Here is a 21,608-nt window from a genome sequence, read left to right as displayed (position 1 = left end):
TAAAGCTTGAAAGCTTTCTAGAAGGAACAATTAACTTACACTGATATAAGTCCATCATTTCATCTGAGTCATAATCACAGATGGTCTCAATTCTCAAAGACTAAGATTTCAATATTAGAGAAAGCAGAATTCCAAATAAAATCATTAGAAGTTACAAAACTAGACATTATACACTAGTTAAAGGAAAATTAGATTAATAAATATGTCATCATGAACATCTCAGACTAGCAATACAGCATCAAATTATATAAAGAAATAACTGAAAGAATTACAGTTAGAAACAGAAAATAAAGTCAATAATTGTAACAAGATTTTAACAACTCACTTCCAACCAAGATTCCAATACTAAAATTAATAAGCTCAAACTTGATACCCAAGAAAAGAGTGCACACGAAGAATTATCTCCAGTAATCAACCATGTACAAAGTCACAAAGAAGCTTAAGTGAGTTTCTAAAATCAATATCATTTATAGTACAATTAAATAAAATTAAAATTAAAACAAAAATTCCATAAGCCTATAAATTACAAAAATGAAATAATTTTTCAGGTAAAGAAAAAGGGTCATAGGGAAATTAAGATAAATTTACAACGGCTCAACAAAGAAAGCCCAACAAAAGTGGCAAAATTTAGATGGAAATGTTTTTTAAATAAGTTCATCAGAAAATAGACAAAAGACAAACTTTAGTCTAAGCATTCACCTAAAGACGTTTGAAATAGATCAACAAAGTAAAATTTAAGAAGCAAAAATGAAGAAAAACTGTCATCAGAAATAAACTAAAGATGGTCAGAATGGATACTGGAGAACACAGAATGAAGATCCTATAATCATTATATGCCTTCAAACAAAACAGAAACCCAACACTTAAAGCAGACAAGAGGTGTCGCACCAGCTGGGGTCTGGGGAGAGGGCAACAGGAACACTGCTCCCTAACTCCCCTTCTCAATTTCTTCCCCCTGGGGGGCACTTTTTGAAAAATCATTGTTTAGAAGCCTTGTTATTAAACAGGTGCTGTCTGAAGCTAATAAAGGACTCACAAACCAGGAAAAATGCACTTCTTACACTTCAAAGTGGACTAGTGGTAGAAAGTACTTTCCATAGGGTAAGCAAGCAAAACCGAAAACATACAAACAGGGAAACAGATAAGCCCTGAAACAACTAAAGCAGGACTGTTTTCTGAGATCATCAATTTTTTTTTTTCCACTCAAGTATACATTTTGCCAGCATTTCCTGTACTTAATAACCATAGCAGGAGGGGGGTAAAAAAATCCGGTGATTATTGCTCTATTTCAAATAAAACAAATAATATACTTACTATGATATATTTCAATTCTGTTGATTTCACAGTTGTCAGGGGTAAGCCAGGCTCCAGTTGGAGATGCCAGAGATTCTCAACTTGGTCTAACAGGATCCTGAGGCCCACATCTTAACCCAGACCAATTAAGTAGAGTCTCATGATGGTGCACACAGGTGCAAACACACTCAGGTGTGGTTCTGAAAACTTCTGGTATTCCAGGTGCAGTCAAAGTTGAGAATCACTAGAATGGTTAAAAGGAAGCTCCAGTATCTACTTAAATCCCACCCAGGTCTGTCCTTAGCTCTTCCCTTTAAGATATTTTATCTGAAGACAAACATAGCAAATTAATCAAAAAGGCAAAGAGCAGGAAGATAATCAAAGAACTACTACCCCGGCCGCCTCAGCTTTCCCAAACATTCAACAAGCTACAGTGATGGACTAACGCTGAGAGGGCAGCGTCTAATAAGACAAACACCACAGCTCAAATCTTGGGCACCGTCTACCGACTTCACAAATGTAGAGAACCGTGATCATGACTAAACCGCAGTACATGGGTAAAAAAAAATTTGAGAAACTTAGTTAATTTTCAGTGTAACGTGAGTCAACACTGATTTGACTGCCAGAAAATAAACTGGCAATCCGAGGCGGCATCAACACATGTATGGTATCTGGACAAGGAAGGCCATTTTCTCAAGCTTGCTGGAACACTTTTAAGTTCTGAGTCACGTTCTGGGGAATATACTAGCTGAAGAACATGCAAAATGAGGTTGCGGTTGAAGAGGGAACTTTGAGGGGTCTTTAAAAAAAAAAGGCTCGCGGTGGGGGGAGGGGGGTTACTATGACAGACATTTATAAATGGTTTGAAGAGCTCACAGAAGGAAGTTAGGTTTGATTTATGGAGTCAAGTCCAGAAGTCAAAGCAATGGATGGGTGGAAGAAAACACTTTTCCGTGACGCTGACCATCAAAAATGTTAACGACGACGGGCGGTCACGCAGGGCGGGGTGGGTCGCTCCTGGTCACTGAGGAGATTTGAGGCGTCAGGTAAATAAGGGATTTACTCGAGCGGAGTTTCAGAACTTGTGGGTGGACTCAAAGCCTCATCACCTGAGAGTTTATGATCAGTGTATTGAAAAGTCGCCCCAGGTAAAAGTGGGGCTTTCCCACTTTCGGGGCGCTAAGGAAGCCTGAGCGGAAGGGCGTCTGCACCCAGCCACGGAGCCAAGGAGAGCGCCGGCCAGCAGGGCGCTCTGCCCCCTGCTGACTTTTCCGACCCGGAGCAGCCCTGGGCTTCCGCGGACTTCACCTCAGACAACGTGCTTCACACGTGGCTCCCGGGTCCTGCTTTCTCCTTCAAACCCACGCCCCGGCTGCCCCACCGGCCACAGACCCGGGCTTCCGGCCGCTCCGGAGCCTTCACCCCACGTCCGCCCGCATTCCCATCCCCCGGGGGCCCCCGAGTCGCCCGTCTAGGGGAGAAAAGGGGCCCGGCGGGCTCTCCACCCCAGGCCGACTTTCTCGCACCTTCTAGAATCTGGAGCTCCCCTGACCCTCGAGCGGGTGGCCCGGGGCCAGTCTGCGGGGGACTGGGGCCGGAGCCGGGGCGCCCGCGTCCCAGGAGCCCGGCGCCTCGGAGCCCGCCCGCCGGCCGGGGCCCCCTCCCACCCCGCGGGGGGACTCGCGCCGCGGGGGGCGGGGGAGGGGCCGCGCGGGCGCCGAGAGACGCCGCCAAGGCCGGCGCGCGGGGAGGGCGGCCGGGCTCGGCACGCGCCCTCCCTCGGCCGCTTTCTCTCACATAAGCGCAGGCAGAGGGCGCGTCAGCCATGCCCTGCCCCTGCGCCCGCCGCCGCCGCCGCCGTGCAGCCCCGCGCTCCCCGGCCTCGCCGCCCGGCGCCGCCGCCGCCGCCGCTCTAGCCGCCCGGCCACCCGGCTCGCCCCGCCGCGGGGAGGGGGAGGCGGGGGCTCGCGGGCCCCGGGGGCGCCGCAGGGCGCGAGCCTCGCGGGGCGTCTGGGCTCGGCCACCCCTCGCTCCCCGAGCCGCCGAGCGGGGCGCCGTCCTCCCGCGCCCTCGCCTCACCTCGCGGGCCGCGGTCGCGGGCGCTCGGATGTCCGGTTTCCTGTGAGGCGCTGCCCTGACCCCTCGGCTCGCGGGCGCCGGCGGTAGAGCGGCTCGCAGCGTCGCGAGCACCGAGCCCGGACCCGCTGCCGCCGCCCCGGCTCCGCGGGGTCCCGGGCGGCCCTCGGGGACAGGGCCGAGCCGCGAGGCAGCCTCGCCGGGGCGCCCGGCCCCCGCGCCCGCGGCCCGGCCACCATGCACTTGCTGGGCTTCTGCTCTCTGGCGTGTTCCCTGCTGGCCGCTGCGCTGCTCCCGGGTCCGCGCCGGGCGCCCGCCGCCGCCGCCGCCTTCGAGTCGGGACTGGGCTTCTCGGACACGGAGCCGGACGCGGGCGAGGCCAAGGTGGGTGCGCGCTGCGGGGACCGTGGGGACCCCGGGGAGGGGGGAGGTTCGGGTCGCAGAGGACCCAGAGCCCGTGCAAAGGATGGGCTTGTGTTTCACCTTGTGTGCGTTGGATCCAAAGTTGCTGAGCTACGTGTAGAGTTTCTGAGAGCAAAGTTTTCTCCTTTTTTTCATAGAAAGTTGTTACTAAATAGGAAAGCAATTTACGCCGAGTGCAGGGCTCGGAAGGTGGCTGGTGACAGCGCTCCTATAACCAACTGGCTGGAGAGCGGTCCCCGCCGGGGAGCAGAGCTGTGCTGGAGCCCCGGTTAACCCACGGGGAGGGTTCTTTCTTTCCCTAACAAGTGAGTTGGGACCCCAGCAGCTCCCAGGGCTTGGAGCTCCGAGGCTGCTTTTTCTGGAGTGTTCCTCTTCTGTGGAATTAGTAACTGGGCTTGAGGGCATCAGACTTCAGATTCACTTGGAGAAGTTGGTCAAACTTGAGATGCAACAGGATCTCGAATCACCATCAAGCATGGCTTTTCGACTTAGTAAACGCTGCATTTCTGAAATGTGGTCAAGAACTGAAAAGTAAGGTGGATTTTCTTGTTTGTTTTTCAATGAGATGTTTAACTCTTTGCCTGAAAAATGTTACCAAGATGCTTTGGAGACATTCTGATTACCAAATGTCATATATTATTTGTGTCTGCTCTTCTAAAAAAAAAAAATGTATGTTTACCTTAAAAGCTCAGATCTGCCATAAGGATGGAGAATATGCTTAATAAAGTTCTTGAATTCATGAAAAAGTTTCATATTCCACAGAAGATGGGAAGTCTCACTTCACACACTTGCAGTACCCCCTGGCTGGAACTAGATTGCAGCACTTTATTTCATCTGATGGCAGGAGTAGTGCTGGGGGTGTGTAACTGCTAACCTTGAGTTTACTTTACTGATTAGCGTATATTGAATGTGTACAAATTAAATTGCCTTCCCAGTTTTATTTTGAAATACACTTTTAAGGTTGAGAAGACTGATTTTTAAAAAAAAGTACCTTTGTACTTAAATTTGGGGGAAAAATCAAATGTTGGAATTTGTCATTCAGTGGGGTCAAGGAAAAAAAACTATGGAGTAAAAACATGTACACTAAAGTGCAGATAAGAGTGTTTTATGTGACTTGTAAAAAAATTTTCAACACAGATATTTACATTGGTAAAATTACTGCCATAAGAATGTCTTCCTGTCCTCAAATGCCACAAAAAAATGTAGTCTTAGAACCACTAATGCTTCCTGCAGCTTAAATGCCTTTGATTTCATGATATTGATTCACTTTCTGTTTTCTCAGAGCTAAACTATTTCTTAAAAGTATGATTTAGGAAGAGAATTCCTCTCTACTGCCTAGGATAACTTACTTTGGTTTACAGTTAAGAGACTGTGAAATAGCAGGTACAGTTAGAAGCCTATCCTGATAAGCCAAGAGCCTGTGTAAGAGTCCCTCACTCTGTTGGATGGATCCTGAATGAAGGGGACTATATATGTGCGTGTGCCTGTGTTTATATACTTCTCTGTGTGGTTGGAGTAATTTATTCTTAATTTTCAAAACTGTCTTCATTGGTGATTTAATTAAATTTTCCCTTTGCTGTGAAAACCTTTTTGAATTTTGTTGGCTTTTCATGGTTGACCATCCATAAAGCAGAGTGTTATTCCCTCACTGAAGTGTTCCCCAGCGGTTGAGTAGAAACTCGAGAGGGCGTGTCATTATTGCCTTCAGCAAAGCTGCCCTGTCCTTGCCTTGAAAATGCCAAGAGACATGGTCCAAAGACTCCATGTCTCTCCCTAGTGGACAAAACAAGTGCCTTAATTGGATGTAAGCCCTGATAACAATCAGGAGCTAATTGTTAATTTTCTGTGCTCTACATAAACCTTAAGAGATTTCAGAAGGTTAATTGAAGACACTACATATACATAATCCCCAAGAAATGCAGATTTTTGTTAATTTACACTTCAGAATTATTTTTTTAATATTAAAATAGAAGACAACTCACAAGGTGTGAATCATGGTTAACTATCCCATTCTTCACCCCACCCTCAAAGCCCCAAAGTGAAAGTTACGCAGTCATGTCCAACTCTTTGCGACCCCATGGCCTATATAGTCCATGCAATTCTCCAGGCCAGAATACTGGAGTGGGTAGCCTTTCCATTCTCCAGGGGATCTTCCCAACCCAGGGATCGAATCCAGGTCTCCCACACTGCAGGCAGATTCTTTACCAGCTGAGCCACAAGGGAAACCAATTCATGGGCTTTAGTATGATTTACTAAAAACTTCTAAATTGTTTTTCCCAAGGATGTGAGTACAAGCAAGTCAATGTCAGAAAAGTAAGGCAGGTAGTTTTACCTAATTATGTAATTTAAATTAACTAGACATGTTGGGATAAAAAGAGGAAATATTTAAAATTATGAGCAAACTAAAACAAAAAAACTGGAAAACCTAAAAAAAGCACTGGATTACTAACTACAATTATTTGCCAACATGAGATTAGATAAGAGTTCACTGTGGTTGAAGTTGAGTTTGTTTTTAAAAGTTGATTTATGATTAACAAAAGGAAGAATTACTTCATATCATGAAATACACTTTCATTCCAAAAAATTGAAGTATCTTATTGAGTTAGAGTTTAAATACCTAGATCCTTATATATTTTTTGAATTCAATAAATGCAGGTGTGAGGGGATGAGGACTTGCTGTGTCTCAGCACTGCTGTCATTTTTGGTGACCACAAGGGTCTTCACAAGTTCGGATCACCCCCTAGATACCATGCATACCTACACTGAGAGTAGGTGTTTAAACAACACGTGTTTAGGTTATATCTGCAATGTTGTGATTACCTATACATTAATTTCATTTTGTTTTCCACTACATCTTCATGAGATAGGTGTTATATTTTTTATTAAAGATGATGAATCTAAGACTCAAGTGATTTAACCAGGAGCAAGAATAGAGCTTTTTCCTTTAAAAAAAAAAAAACAAAAAAAAACAAATCTTTTGCAGCATGTAGTTTAGAAAACCATGGTAATGGGTTAGAGCCTTCAGGGTTGCTGAAGGCCTATTACTCTCTTCCTCTTGTAAGTGGACCAGTATGCAAGGAGGCAGAGGAAGTATTGCTCTGCAGTCAGGATCCCCTCTTACATTCCCCTCAATGAGCAATCTGCAAGAAACTGGGACTTTCTTCCAGGGTTCACCCTAAGATGCTCTCTGATTAAAGGTGGATCATAACTGGCCTAATCCATAGTACTGTTATAAGAACGGCTGCAGAGATAGAGGCCTGACAACAATTTCTGACAATTACGATTTCTAAGTTGCACTAACTGTGCAATTTAGAAATAATTCCTGTTTCTAAGTTCCACTAACATAAATTCAGTGAAATACAGTGACCTTACCTATGTCATATGACCTTTCAGGAATTATTGGGTTTGAAAGAACAGACTTTAGTTGCAGAGGAATGATATCTCCTCCAACTTCTAAACATTACATTGTAGCCTCTTTCGCCTGTTACATTGTTCCTCCTTCATTCTCTAAATACTTCAAAGGTCTACTTTTTGTTGCAAAACACCAGTTTTTCACCTCAGATTTGTAGTAGTTGTGAATTAAGGTATCATTGATTTTTCACATTGTAAATCTTAACGTAGCAGAGAACTTTAAACAATAAGATAATGATTGATTTATAGTATAATGCTAAAATTTACTGTAAATATTTTAGATTTGTCAGTGCCATCCTTTCTTCTGAAATTTACTCATGCAAATTATTCAGGAGGCTCCTATCCACAATTAATTTACTTAATTTGTAGTTTAACTGTTAGAGAAAAATTGCATTCATTTAATTTGCTTTATTGGGCATCCATCACAGAATCAAATAGGTGCCTGAAAATACCTTTTGCTGGTGGGGTCTCACCCTTTCCTGGTACTGATAGCACTCCAGTAGCTGTCAAGTGTTAGAAGGGATCCCTGATGATTCCTTTTCTGCATTTCTGAAACCCCAGAGCTCATTTTCATACATGTGTTTGGTTCTATAACCTTGACCTAATCTGACATAAAGCTACGTATAGTCTTTACTTACCCTCTAAGTTTGAATATATCTAAGCTTCACTGAAGAAACAGTAATATATTTATTTATGAGATGCTGCCACAGACCCTGCTGGGTGTGGAGGGAGAATTAAAATGCACATGTACTGGGTTTCTTGAAAAAAATTGGAATCTGTGTTTATGCAATCCACAGGGCTTGTGCTAAGGGATTGGAAGGGAGAACTATTCTCTTCCAAAGGGCTTTCTTCCTCAGTCACCTGTTGCCTCATAACAGCCTGGAAGGAAAATTGAAAGACTCAAAAAGAAGGCCCTGTGGACACCCATACCTTTTACTTTACCCATTAGAACCAGGATTATATACTTTTTACTCCAAATTCTCATATTTAAATCTACTTCAATTCAGGGATGTTTTAATTAATCCTCACTAGTGGCAGCTCCAGTTCTAAACAGGAAATTACTATGCAGTGAGTGATGCAAAAAACGTAGAGTGAGTGATTCCTGTCTATAACAAGTATATCATTGTTTTGAAGAAACAAGAAACTTACTCATTAAAAATACCAGAAATGAGTTAATCTACAAATGCAGACAATTATAAGACATTTTGTAAGAGTCTCTTGCTTTACCAGAAGTCATCGGCTAGGCTTCTGGGGGATGCATTGGCAGTCACGGGAAAGGTGGGGTGATGTTGAGTCAGCTGTGATAAATGGTTAAATGCTGGTTACAGAAAGGAGGGTGGGAGGGATATTTTGGATATTGAAGTGTGAGAGCGGAGGACAGAGGCCAGTAATGCCAGTGCAGTCAGTGGGTGTTTGGGCAACTGGGAGCAGACCCGTTTGGCTGGAGAGTCCAGAACTTCATGAGAAACAGAGAAATAGTGTAGAAACTTCAGACTTCCTCAAAGTGCCTGGCAGTGCCTGCTCTCCTCACTTGTTGACCACCCATGTATGTTGTCTGAGCTCCTCTATATGCTCTGGACTTATGATGATGATAGTGATGACCACTTAACTTATGTAAGCACCCATCACTGTTCTACTCAGAAGCATTTATAAAATACACTAATAACAGTTATCTTGGCTCTTCTGGCTTGAATTCCAAACAGAGCAAGCAGTGTAAACAGTGGTTATGCTTAGATACACACACACAGAGAGAGACACACACAGACGTACACATTTACCTCTTAATGGTTCTTCAAGCTGCCATCAATGGCTTACATGTTCTTTCTTACCAAGTTAAATATTTTTAGACAATCTGTTGAAATAATATATAAAAAACTTATATAAGATTGGATTTTCCATTGTTTATACACTTAGTCTCAAATAAGCTAGCAATTAGAGAGAGAGAGATAATCCTGAAGTGTCCTAGCAATTCCTTCATTTCAAATCTGCTTACAAGCATTCCTATTAAAAGTAAGACCAGAATGGGGCAGAAATGAACTATCAAGTAAATAACACAATTACTTTTTACTTGCTGTTTTAATTTTTTAATGCAGTAGAAAATTTACTCAAATGCAAAAGTCAATTATTATAAAATGGATGTAATGAAAGAGGGGGTATTCAGATGCATACCCTGTGTAAATAGCAATGCTTCAGAGTTTAAAAGTCAGACTTCTCAGCAAGGTCAACTTCAGTACTGTCCTGGTTTGGACAGAGTGGGAGGAGATGAGTATTTTAGAGTAAACCACAAAGATGTAATTTACCATTTCTGTACTTGTAAAGATTGTAATTAGCCATTTATTTTGTAATTTATTTCACCTTAAAACTTGGTCCTCAAAATATCTCAGCATATGAAGAAACAGTGATATTCTTCAGCGTGATTCTTCAGCTCTTTCCCACCTAATTTATTACATGTTTTCTTTTTATAAGTTTACCAGCAATTGTCCTGATTTCTGTAGTGTGGGAACAGGATGTTATATGGATGTTTGATTTTGAGACAGTTGGGGGAAATCCAAGGTATTTGATCATTCAGTATAGGAAGGCTCTGTATTGTAGGTCTGCTTATATAATACACTTCCACCTGTTCTGTGTGCCAAGTTTGTGTCTGTCCCTGGAGGGGACATATCTAGCCATAGACCACCAAGGCATAATGGTCATTCCCTAAACGCCATACCTAAGTCACTGGGTAAAAAGGACTTTGATACACAGGGCATTAAATGCCATATAATATCACATGAACTCATCCTGAATACTTTCAAAGCTCAAATACTTTGATGTTTAAATCTTTATTAAACAGGCTATTGTTGCTACTTTAATGTGTAAATATCTGGTCTGGATGTTATTAATTTGCACAAGATAGAAATGTGCATTCTACATGTTAGTGAAATCATCCCAGAATAGCTAAAAGATGAAAATATACTTTCACCAAATTAATGAAAAGACAATGGTAGAAGCTTATATGCAAGAGTTAAGGGACTTCCCTGTTGGTCCAGTGGTTAAGACTTCACCTTCCAATGTATGGGATGCAGGTTTGATCCCTGGTCAAGGAGCTAAGAACCTTCATAGGTCACAGCTAAAACAAGCAAACAAACACCCTGCAGGAACAACATTGCAACAAATTAAATAAAGACTTTTAAAATGGTACACATAAAAAGGTATTAAAAAGAGTTAAATTTGTATAAATTTCTTCACAAAGTATGATTGCCTTGCCTCTTTGGGGGTGCTTTTCTGAAATGACAACCACAAAGCATCCAGTCTGTGCTGTCACTGAGATGAATCTTAGAGTAAATACCTTCCTTCTCCTAGGGTAAGGCTAGGTTATCTCAGTTCCCTGATTGGCTCAAGAGAGTGGATTTTGTCTGATGGTTCTGTCTGCCAGTTTGCCAGACTCTGAGGAAACAGAATGAATTTCTTGGCACCGAACACTTGATGGTGAAGTGGTAAGCAGACGGAAAGAGGAAATTCAGAGTAGGTGGTGGATACAGCTCCCAGCTCTTCAAGAGATAGTAACATGTTTTTATTTAATAACATCTTGAAAGTATCCACTTCCTTAGGATTCCAGTACAGATGTTAGTTGGAATATTTTAGGAACTTTTGGTCAGATACCATATTTCTAAGCAGAGGAAGTTTCACTGACTAAATCTGGAAAGAAGGATTTAACACTAAATAGATACTCAGCCAATATATATATGGATAAAGAATTAGAGAATACATTATCTAAATACATCTACACATATCCATGTACATTATCCATACAAATCTACATGCAGGTACTGAGATGATCTATCTTTAAAGTGATTTTATATTTCTATCTCAGGACTTGAAAAACTGTAATTATAGAAAATGAAGCTTTATATTTAAGTGCTGATGTATTTCTTCAGTTATAGGATGCAATTCTAAATTTTAATGTAATTTTCTTCACAGCAGTTTTCCATTCTCATTCTAATTTATTTTTCTAGTAAAAGTGCTATGCTTATTTAAGGGGGTCAGAAACAAGAATAAAATAACATTACTTTTTAGATACTCTTTTATAAGGAGAGGCAATGCTCATGAAATTAATAATATTTTTGCTCCCAATCTGCTTGGGGAACACATGTACACCCATGGCAGATTCATGTCAATGTATGGCAAAACCAGTACAATGTTATAAAGTAATTAGCCTACAATTAAAATAAATTATATTTAAAAAAATACTTGAAATGGGTGAAAATTTTCTTAAAAAAAAAAAAGCAGACACCAACGTGGTGTTTTGGAAAGCTTCTTCAATATGAGTTGGTGCCACTTGGAGACAGGCAATGCTTACTCCCTCCTGGGACTGACTCGGAGAAGGACAAGTAGGCCATTTATCACCTCTTCAGCCAACTGGCACTCAGAGGTTTAATACCTTCTTCAGAGATGACGAAAATAATTACCTTGTTTAAAAAGAAGTGCTGTAACCTTTCCTCAAGAAAATAGTGCATTTTTTTCTCTTCCTTGTTTATGTACTCTTTTCTTCCCCCCAATAGCAAACCATCCCCTCCTCAAGTCCAAGCAAAAATGGGTAAGATTGGCAAATTACATTAGACCAAAATAGTAAAGAAAAGGATCTTGATTTTCTTTTAATTGGAGTGACCACCCAGGTGCCATGAATTCTATGATTAAATTCCTATAATCTGTAAAAGAGATTATTTCCTCTTACTCAAAGTTCCTTGGAAATAGTTAATATCAAATACCAAATGTGAAGCTGTTTCAAACCACTGTGGTTTACTTCACTACAATAGCATTGCCCACATGGAATATTTTTAATTCCTTCTTTTTTGTTTGTGTCTGTTGTGTGTATTTAGTTAGTTTATCCTTTTGAAAATCTTCTTCCCAGTTTATGTTTGGAGAAATGGAGCACTTATTTAGATGCATGTTTGCTTATGGGTCATGACATTTGTGACTTCCCTAAAACACAAACTAATTCTTGTGTCTCAGAGCCAAAATTTTAGTTTTGGGCTGATAGTGATTCACTGTTTGTTCTCTTTGAATCCTAAGTCTTTTAATTTTGATGTCCATCCATTCCAAATTAGAATTTTATCAAGGCCAACATTATTCATGAGTCATAACCACTACACCTAAAGTGGGGTAATTGGAAGCTGCTTTAGATACACAGATTAAGCAAATAATGATGTCATAAATTAGTGCAAATGACTTTTCCCCCTAAACATTGGTAGCAGTGAGGCATACTTGTTGGAGACCTATTCAGTGTTGCTTTAGGAAAACAGCCTCTTGGGTCCCAACGACATGAGCATAGCATACAGTTAGACCCCTGCACCTGACCCCCGGCATCTGAATCTCCATTGGAGGATGGTGGGCCTGGTGGTTAGATACAGGAGGGCCGACTGTTCTATGCCGTTTATAGAATAAGGACTTGCACACCCATGGATTTTGGCATTTGTGGGGGTGCTGGAAGCACACCCCTGGATACCAGGGGATGGCTATGGGTAGTTACGCTTCTGTCACATGGCATACCATGGCATGTAACTTACTGAATTCAAGATGAAGGCATTTGGAATCGGGGTTACCTTTTTGTGTCATGCTTCTTGACAATGCAGGCTCTTCTGTAATCTGTGGGGATGGTCACACTAGGGACCCTCAAGCTTCCTCTAGCAGAAAACACCTGAGATTTTAATCTTGCCTTCATATGTCAGTTTTTAAAAATTCCAGTTCCCCTTAATGTTGATTTTCACTTTCTGACACCTTTGTAGTGACAAGAGGGAGGAGACCACATGTATCTGATTTGCTGTACTCTTAGGGCTGGATGTGGGTTTCCTCCTCCCAGGACTGAAACTCAGACTGGTATAAATTTAATTTTCTCTTCAATATTGGAATGGTAACTCATAAACTAAGAGATGTGCTAGTGAAGTGAAAGGCGCTCAGTCGTGTCCAACTCTTTGCAACCCCATGGACTCTATAGTCCGTGGAATTCACCAGGTCAGAATACTGGAGTGGGTAACCTTTCCTTTCTCCAGGGGATCTTCCCAACCCAGGGATTGAACCCAGGTCTCCCACATTGCAGGCAGATTCTTTACCGTCTGAGCCACAAGGGAAACCCAGGAATACTGGAGTGGGGTAGCCTATCCCTTCTCCAGCGGATCTTCCCAACCCGAGAATCTAACACAGGTCTCCTGCATTGCAGGCAGATTCTTTACCAACTGCACTGTCAGGGAAGCCAAGAGATGTGCTAACGTGATATTAAGTCAAACATTAAATCTGTGATACTCAGATGAGCCGTATACCCACCATGTGCAGTGTGTGGCATGTGCTTAGTGAACGGGTTATAACTGAGTTTTAACAGGTAGCTCTGAAAACCGCCAGCCTGCCAGGTGCCATTAGTCTGCACATCAAGGGTTCCCATTAAATATACGTATATTTAAAACTTTTCAGTTTTTAATAAATGATCACCAAGACAGCATAAATACGGATTTCAGTGTGTGCTGCTATGAGTTTCATGGGGACCTAATGGTATATAATCTCTGAAGCTGTATGATTTTACCATAGTTCACTGGAACATTGCGATCTAATCATATTTAGGTTCAGCCTTTTTTCAGAACAGTTTGTATTTTGCTAAGACTATTATCACTTTTATTCATTAAATCCATTTTTTAAAACCATCTAGGTGCTTTGCTTTCCCAGGGATGTGATCTCGTGTGTCCTATGGGCAGTAGAAAAGAATGTACAGTAACTCCAGGATTGTAATCTTGAAGGTCAAAAAGACTCCTGATCTAGAAATCAGTATTCACTCCAAAGCATCCAGGTTGATGACATGCCCTTTGTTGCTGAGAGATATAACACTGAAGTTTCAGACTTGTGTTACATACCCTTCAATGTAAATTACACATTCTTTTCTTTCCATTTCTTCCATATTTTTACTCATACGATATTTTTCAGGTAAGTATTTTTGAACACACTATAAACAACTATTGCTCATTACAAAAATGAATGCCCACCACTTCCAGGAGTTATTCATTGTTTATGCCCCTCTGTGGTGGTGGTGGTAGCGTCGTTCTGTCACCAAGTCGTATCTGACTCTTTGCGACCCCATGGGCTGCAGCTTGCTTTCTGTGTACCAGTGTTTAAGGTATTAAATAAAGTCTAAGGAAAACAATTCTGTAAAATTCTAAAGTATAAACTATTTTATATCATTACAAGTTTTATGTGTATATAATATAATAGTGACTTGTTTTTTGACAAATACAGACAAGAACTTAGACTTATGTGAAAAGTGACAACTAGTTATCTATTACAATGCCCATACAGTGCCTTTTAAAATTCAGTGAATTTAAAACAACTCCTATCCAGTAATGCCAAATAATAAGTAGCAAAGTATGGCATATTTTTTAATGAAATGAACAATATTGTGTTGTCCATAGTTAAAGAGACTAATTAAAGTACATAATCTGATAATTCCAAGTAGTAATACTTTATGAAACTTTTATAACTGAACAAATCCAAGTTGTTCATTTTGATATATAACAAAAAGACAAAGTCAAACAAAAGATAATAAAACCCAGATAAAAACAACCTAATGTCAGTACTAATCACTGGATCATAGCATCGCGTTTTACTTACTGCCAGCGCTTTAGCCAGGGCTTGCTCCAGGGGATCAGGATCAGGCAGGGGTGATCATCTCTGTCTTGCTTCTTTCCTTTCCCTCTTGCTGCAGCTCTTGGAAGCCTGGTCTGTACGTGGCCTCCACAATATCTATGAAATATGGCAGGGGGCAGAAGTACAGCTCTTTTCTCCTCTCAGATTTGATCATTTATGCTTGGTCCTGCTGCTGCTTATTCATTTTCTTCATGTCATTCAAATGCTTAATTGGAAATTTTAAATGTAGTTGTGACCCAACTGCGTTTGAGGTCTCCTGTATCCAGTTTAAAAAAGTTTATTTCCCAGCTCTCTTTGCAGCTTGCACACCCTAGCCAATCGGCCAATGAAATCCAGAAGACAAAAGCTAGTGAGGATTTAAGGGAAAACTTTTGCTTTTGTGATAAGGTACTGCCTGTCTTCCTGTTTTGTTTTCTCCCCTGGAAATCAGAAAATCCCTTATAATTAAAAAATTACTTTATCAAAAGAACACTTTCAAGTGGATTGAAATTTTTATAATTATTAATATGACCTTGTGACTATGGAGGGACTTTATAAATTTCTTGTTGTTTAGTTGCTGTTATCAACTTGTGTTCTTAATCTGTGAGTTTTAGATTCAAAATAATCTGTGTTTTGTATCTAACAATCTTTGTCTTGCTGATGGATTCTTTTAAAATGTTATGCTTATATTTGGTAAATAGTTTAAGAAGCCGTATTCATTAACCACATTCCAAATTTTAAAATGTTCTGTTAAGAAGGCTTTATCTTTTGTCCCTTCTTGCTGTTAAAAGTGTATTACATTGAGAATGACCACAGACCAACACTAAGTGTTTGGATAGTGGTAACTGGAGGGAACACAGAGAGACAGAGGATCCTCAAAGGATGTAGAGAGAAAGGAAGTTAGAGATGAGAGGTCTCAGAACTGACAGGAAAACATGTGCAAACAATAATATGGTTTCCTGTCTTCAGATTAATGAATAAACATCTAGACTATTTAAAAGTTGTATTTAATTCTAGGCTTTTACAAGCCTGAATTTGTCATCATAGCATCAAGATGGGAAATTAGGAAAGAATGCTAATTTAAATTTAAAACAGCTGGAAATACAATAATGGTATATATGATCATCTTCTCATCTATCAACAAGTGCTTACAGATGCCACATGAGCTATTTTAACTGCAATTATAAATCTCAGTGGAATGTGTAGAGGTGATTGGCTAGCAGGGTGCTGGTTCTTAAATACTCTGTCCAACACAAACTTTAATTAATGCAGCCCCTTTAATACTAATGAAGAGTTTCACGTTAACCTTTGGGGGAAAAAATTCACCATCAGATAATAAATAAGGGATATATAACCTTACTTTAAGTTGCTTATCTTAATAGTCTGTTTATAAACACACTTTTCTTTCTGTTAGATAAATCTTTTTTTCTCAGCTGCAAGATTTTGAAGCTGTAGTAATCTGGAATGATTAAAGATTTTATACTTGACGAGTCTTCTCCCCGAGGGTTACTTGCTTCCCCTCAGAGCTGTGGATTTATCATGCTCAACCCCAGTATAAATGTCTTAAATTCCCTTCTGCCACATTATTTCCCATCTGGTGGATTGTTAGGCTGTCCGTTGGTGAACAGTATTCCTACAGTACACTCCCTCTGCCCAAGGCTCTTTGACCATCAGTCAGTCAGTCAGTCAGTTCAGTCGCTCAGTCATGTCCAACCTTTTGCCCCATGAACTGCAGCACACCAGGCCTCCCTGTCCGTCGCCAACTCCCAAAGTTTACTGAAACCCATGTTCATTGAGTCGGTGATGCCATCCAACCATCTCATCCTCTGTTATCCCCTTCTCCTCCTGCCTTCAATCTTTCCCAGCATCAGGGTCTTCTCCAATGAGTCAGCTCTTCGCATGAGGTGGCCAAAGTATTGGAGTTTCCGCTTCAGCATCAGTCCTTCCAATGAACACCCAGGACTGATCTCCTTTAGGATGGACTGGTTGGATCTCCTTGCAGTCCAAGGGACTCTCAAGAGTCTTCTCCAACACCACAGTTCAAAAGCATCAATTCTTCAGCACTCAGCTTTCTATATAGTCCAACTCTCACATTCATACATGACTACTGGAAAAACCATAGCTTTGACTAGATGGACCTTTGTTGGCAAAGTAATGTCTCTGCTTTTTAATATGCTGTCTAGGTTGGTCATAACTTTTCTTCCAAAGAGCAGATATCTTTTAATTTCATGGCTGCACTCACCATCTGCAATGATTTTGGAGCCCAAAAAAATAAAGTCTGTCACTGTTTCCATTGTTTCCCCATCTATTTGCCATGAAGTGATAGGACCGGATGCCATGATCTTAGTTTTCTGAATGTTGAGTTTTAAGTCAGCTTTTTCACTCTCCTCTTTCACTTTCATCAAGGGGCTCTTTAGTTCTTCTTCGCTTTCTGCCATAAGGATGGTGTCATCTGCATATCTGAGGTTATCTTTGACCATATTGATTATTGAAACCTGATCAATCATGGTTTGGTACTGAGGCTGGACCAGTTGATTTGTAGGATATTCTCACTGAGCAATCTAGAGAATACAAATCAAGACATATCATGTGCAAGAAGCAATGTTAAGTAAAGCATGTGTTCTAATGTATTCCTTCAAGACATAATCTGGACCATGAATTATGTATATTTTTATATACAACATTTATGTGAGATCCTTTTGATTTCTAGAATTGGTCATATTTTTTTCAATTTTGGACACTTTGATATTTAAATTTTCTGTTTCATATTGTGTTTTACATGCTGTAGTCATTTTATATAAGCAAAGATAATGTTTTGCAATGAAAATAAGTGTTCCATAAACTCCTCACATGTAGACTACTCAGTTCAGTTTAGTTCAGTCACTCAGTTGTGTCTGACTCTTTGCAACCCCATGAATCACAGCATGCCAGGCCTCCCTGTCCATCACCAACTCCCAGAGTTTACTCAAACTCCTATCCATCAAGTCGGTGATGCCATCCAGCCATTTCATCCTCTGTCGTCCCCTTCCCCTCCTGCCCCCAATCCCTCCCAGCATCAGGGTCTTTTCCAATGAGTCAACTCTTCGCATGAGGTGGCCAAAGTACTGGAATTTCAGCTTCAGCATCAGTCCTTCCAGTGAACACCCAGGACTGAATGTAGACTACTGGGTATAACCAAATACAGCTAAGTCATAAGCAGTCTTCTGAAATAAAAATTCTTTGACTTCAGCTTCTGAAGTTATTAGTACTTGTGTATAATTTTCTATCATATTTAAAAATCTAACAGACACACATAGATATACAATGAAATATTATTCAGCGATAAAAAGAATGACATAATGCCATTTGCAGCAACATGGATGTACCTAGAGATTATGAAATGAAATAAGCCAGAGAAAGACCAATAGCATGATATAACTTGTATGTGGAATCTAAAAAGATGATATAAATTGACTGATTTACAAAACAGAAACAGACTCACAGACCTTGAAAAGAAACTTACAGTTACCAAATGGGAAAGGTGGTGGAGGGGAAGAATAAGTTAGGAATCTAGGATTAGCATATACACACTCCTAGATATAAAACAGATAAACAACAAGGACCTGCTGTTTAGCAAAGGGAACTCTACTCAATATTCTGTAATAACCTATATGGGAAAAGAATCTGAAAAATAATGGATATATATGTGTGTGTATAAATGAACCACTTTGTTGTACATCTGAAACTAACACAACATTGTAAATCAACTATCCCTAATATAAAATTTAAAAATTAAAAAATAAAATCTAACATGCATTGAGCTAATTATTCACAATTATTGCTGTTTGATAATTCAAAATATTAGAATTGTTACTTAATATGCAGTTTCATTCTATTCAAACTAATATGCTAAATTATCCAAGAATTGCAAGTAATGGCATGTCTTAAATCACCTGTATATAATATGTATTGTCAATTTTATTTTAAAAGGCACTTGACATTTATTCAATAGTCCAAATAAATGATGTCTTCTTAAGTGAATTTTCTGGACTCCTGAAAGTTAGCATTTATAAGTATAGTAAGTCAAGTTTATTGTGTTGGGTAAAATTATACATAACTTCATCTTAATGATTCATTTATAATCAAACAAAATTTATTGCATGTTGCCTCTTCTCTTCCTGCCATCATTGTTCACCACCTCTGCTGTGTGCAATTGCTTCTGCACTTTTTAAAAATTTTCATTTATTCTTCTTTGTCCCCTTTCCCTGAGGCTTCTTCTATACTTCTGTCCTTTGATGCTAGAGAAATGTTTTTGTTTTTTATAGCTATGGCCTCACCATAAAAGAATTTCATTTCAGCCTTGGTGATCTCACCAACTACTTAGAGTATATCATTTAAAATGGGATTTAACTGTATGAAACAAGAATCTAACCTCAGTGTTTAAGCAAATTTGAGTTTATTTTTCATGCCAGTGGGCAGTTAAGGGCTGGTGCCATGTGGAACTCTGTTAGGTTATTAGTGTCCCAGGCTCTCCCACATTTTCTCCCCCAAAGTTGCGACAAGACTGATTCCTCTACCACATTATGTCAGATCTTGAGGAAGGAGGAAGGAGGAGATAGAAGTCTGGTACCTTAATAGGGAAGCTTTCTTGAAATCTAGAAGATTTGCACTTACTCTTGCTGGACAAAACTGCCTTTTGGGCATCCCTAGCTGCAAGAGAAACCAAGAAGTAAAACATAGGCAACTTCAAACAAGATTGAAATCCCATTTTATGGAAGAAAAGGAAAATGGATTTTGAGTAGCACTGTTTGGTTTGTACATTGTATCAATGTGATTTCTAATTTTGACTTCTTTTTCCCATAATATCTCACTTTTTTTCTCATGCTTGCAAACTCGGTGGCTTCCTTGTATATACTCATGTGAATGATTACTGTTATTGAAGGAATGAATTTTAAATTATATGAGTGATATCATATAAGACCTTTTGACTGTGCAAAAGATTTAAAGTTTAATTTGGAGAGAGAGTTCTTACACGAAACATTTATAGAAAATGAGAATCTAAACTTGCTAATTTTCTTGTATCAAAAGTAGATGTAGTAACAGAAGGGAAAAACTTGAGAAAATTAGCAAGTTTAAAATTTCTTCACATTATCAACAAACACCAGGTACAGATTCAGCTGTGTTGTCCTCACAAAGGAGCAGCAGGGGTCACTTCTCCCCCGTGGAGTGTCCACGGTGTTATGACCAAGATACAAGAATCTTCGTGTGTCCTCTAGTTTCTGCCTGCCCTTCTTCATGTGTCTTACATGTTTACTGAGAAGGAGAACAGGAAACATAAGCTCATAAGCACGTATTTAGTGCATTTCTGATGCTAATGGAAACCTTGGGCACATTTCTCTGTTTTTTTCTCTTTACCTTTAATAGTTCACCCCACTGATTTTGTTATTCAAATTTGTAATTCTTTAAGTGTTAAACACATTTTTTTTTTTTCAGTAAGCAGACCATGTATCAAATGTAGTGGGAATTTGACATGAAAAGACATTTCAAACAGAGAAGAAAGCAACTATTATGAGAATATTTGAAGTTTGAGTATTTACCTTGTTTAATTTCCATAGATCATCATCTGATACACTAATAAGATTGGACCAGTTTATATTATTTTAAACTTTTCCCCCTGCAACTGGATTATTTATCCTTAATGTTTTGAGTTATTCTTCTTAGTCTGCCTTAGGGGCAATCATCATACATGATGATGTTTCAAAGTAGCCCACATTAGAATTTAATTATTTCATTCCAAGCACTGATTCTTGTTTTTTTTTTTTTTTAAATAAATTTCCTTGAGAGAAGTAAGTTTGCAAGTTCGTTGGTTATTTGCACTTTCATTTGGATGAAAAATGAGAGTGTGTTGCACTAGGGCAGAGAGGACAAAGGAATGGGTATCCTCATGGGTGCCTCACAGGCCCGTCCCCCTCAGCCACTCTGAGGATGGAGGAGGGGCGTGGAGAAGATGCTCATCGTTTGAAAAAGCCAGACCTTCATGTGTGCCAGCTGCCAGGGCATGCGCATAGCTTTTATTGAACTCTGTATTCTGATCGCTTTAAACCAACTCAGGGAGCATCTGTTGCTAAAAGAGGAGCTCAGTTATTTTTCAGGGGCCCTGGGCCAGAGAGCACGATAATAGAAATAGATAATGTCAATGTTGACTATATATTAGATACTGTTTTATTCTCTTTTTGGAAAATCTGCATTGAGACTTTATTCCATTCTGCTTCCTCAGGGAAATAGCCTGTTCAGGTCACTGGAAATAACATGTCAGATTTGAAAAGAGACTTCATCTGTAGCCAAAAACTGCTAAATATATTTAGAAAATCGAGTGACTAATATTTTAAACTGTTTCCACAATAACAGTGTTGGTCATGTTAGGATTTACCATTTTGCACTGGAAATGACTTGTCAAGCCTGAAAAGAGACTTTATGGGCAGCCAAATGTACTTGCTAAGTGTGTTTAGAAAAGATTTTTACTGATATAAAGCTTTTTTTTAAACATAGCGTATTAATTTTAAGCAACACTACTAATCGAAATCATTAGGTAGCTTAGGTAGCTGTAAGAGAAGTTAATTTTGTGTTGTTCATTTTAACATTTCTAACCATTGCCAGTTTAATGGGAGAAGAGGAATAAGATTCATCTACAAATATTGGAACTTTCAATATTTAAGGTTATCATGAAACAGTATTTCCAGGGAGTGTAGGGCCCATATTATTTTTTTCCAGATGGTGTGCCT

The 21,608-nt window shown here is 40.0% G+C and overlaps 2 protein-coding genes and 1 long non-coding RNA gene across 3 annotated transcripts in view; 1 reads left to right on the top strand and 2 right to left on the bottom strand.

Moving 5' to 3' along the window:
* LOC122432292 (translation initiation factor IF-2-like) overlaps positions 1-3,608 on the bottom strand; it is a 272,066-nt gene extending 268,458 nt beyond the window's left edge. The window contains exons 1-3 of the mRNA XM_043454090.1: positions 3,603-3,608; positions 2,820-3,564; positions 1,315-1,537 (exon numbers count right to left, since the gene is read on the bottom strand). Of these exons, the coding sequence (XP_043310025.1) occupies positions 1,482-1,537; positions 2,820-3,564; positions 3,603-3,608 (807 nt within the window). The 3' untranslated portion in view covers positions 1,315-1,481. The remainder of the gene's footprint in view (positions 1-1,314; positions 1,538-2,819; positions 3,565-3,602) is intronic.
* Positions 3,467-21,608, top strand: part of VEGFC (vascular endothelial growth factor C) — an 80,243-nt gene continuing 62,101 nt past the window's right edge. The window contains exon 1 of the mRNA XM_043453961.1: positions 3,467-3,753. Coding sequence (XP_043309896.1) covers positions 3,607-3,753 — 147 coding nt within the window. The 5' untranslated portion in view covers positions 3,467-3,606. The remainder of the gene's footprint in view (positions 3,754-21,608) is intronic.
* LOC122432226 lies at positions 8,037-14,907 on the bottom strand. Its single transcript, XR_006266796.1, has 3 exons — positions 14,833-14,907; positions 8,982-9,055; positions 8,037-8,082 (listed from the first exon to the last, which is right to left on the bottom strand). It is a non-coding gene; the product is annotated as an uncharacterized LOC122432226 (long non-coding RNA).

Source organism: Cervus canadensis, chromosome 31 (assembly GCF_019320065.1).
Source record: "Cervus canadensis isolate Bull #8, Minnesota chromosome 31, ASM1932006v1, whole genome shotgun sequence".
Taxonomy (NCBI): Eukaryota; Metazoa; Chordata; class Mammalia; order Artiodactyla; family Cervidae; genus Cervus; species Cervus canadensis.
Note: the sequence above shows the minus strand (reverse complement) of the source record. Positions and strands in the feature narration are given on the sequence as shown.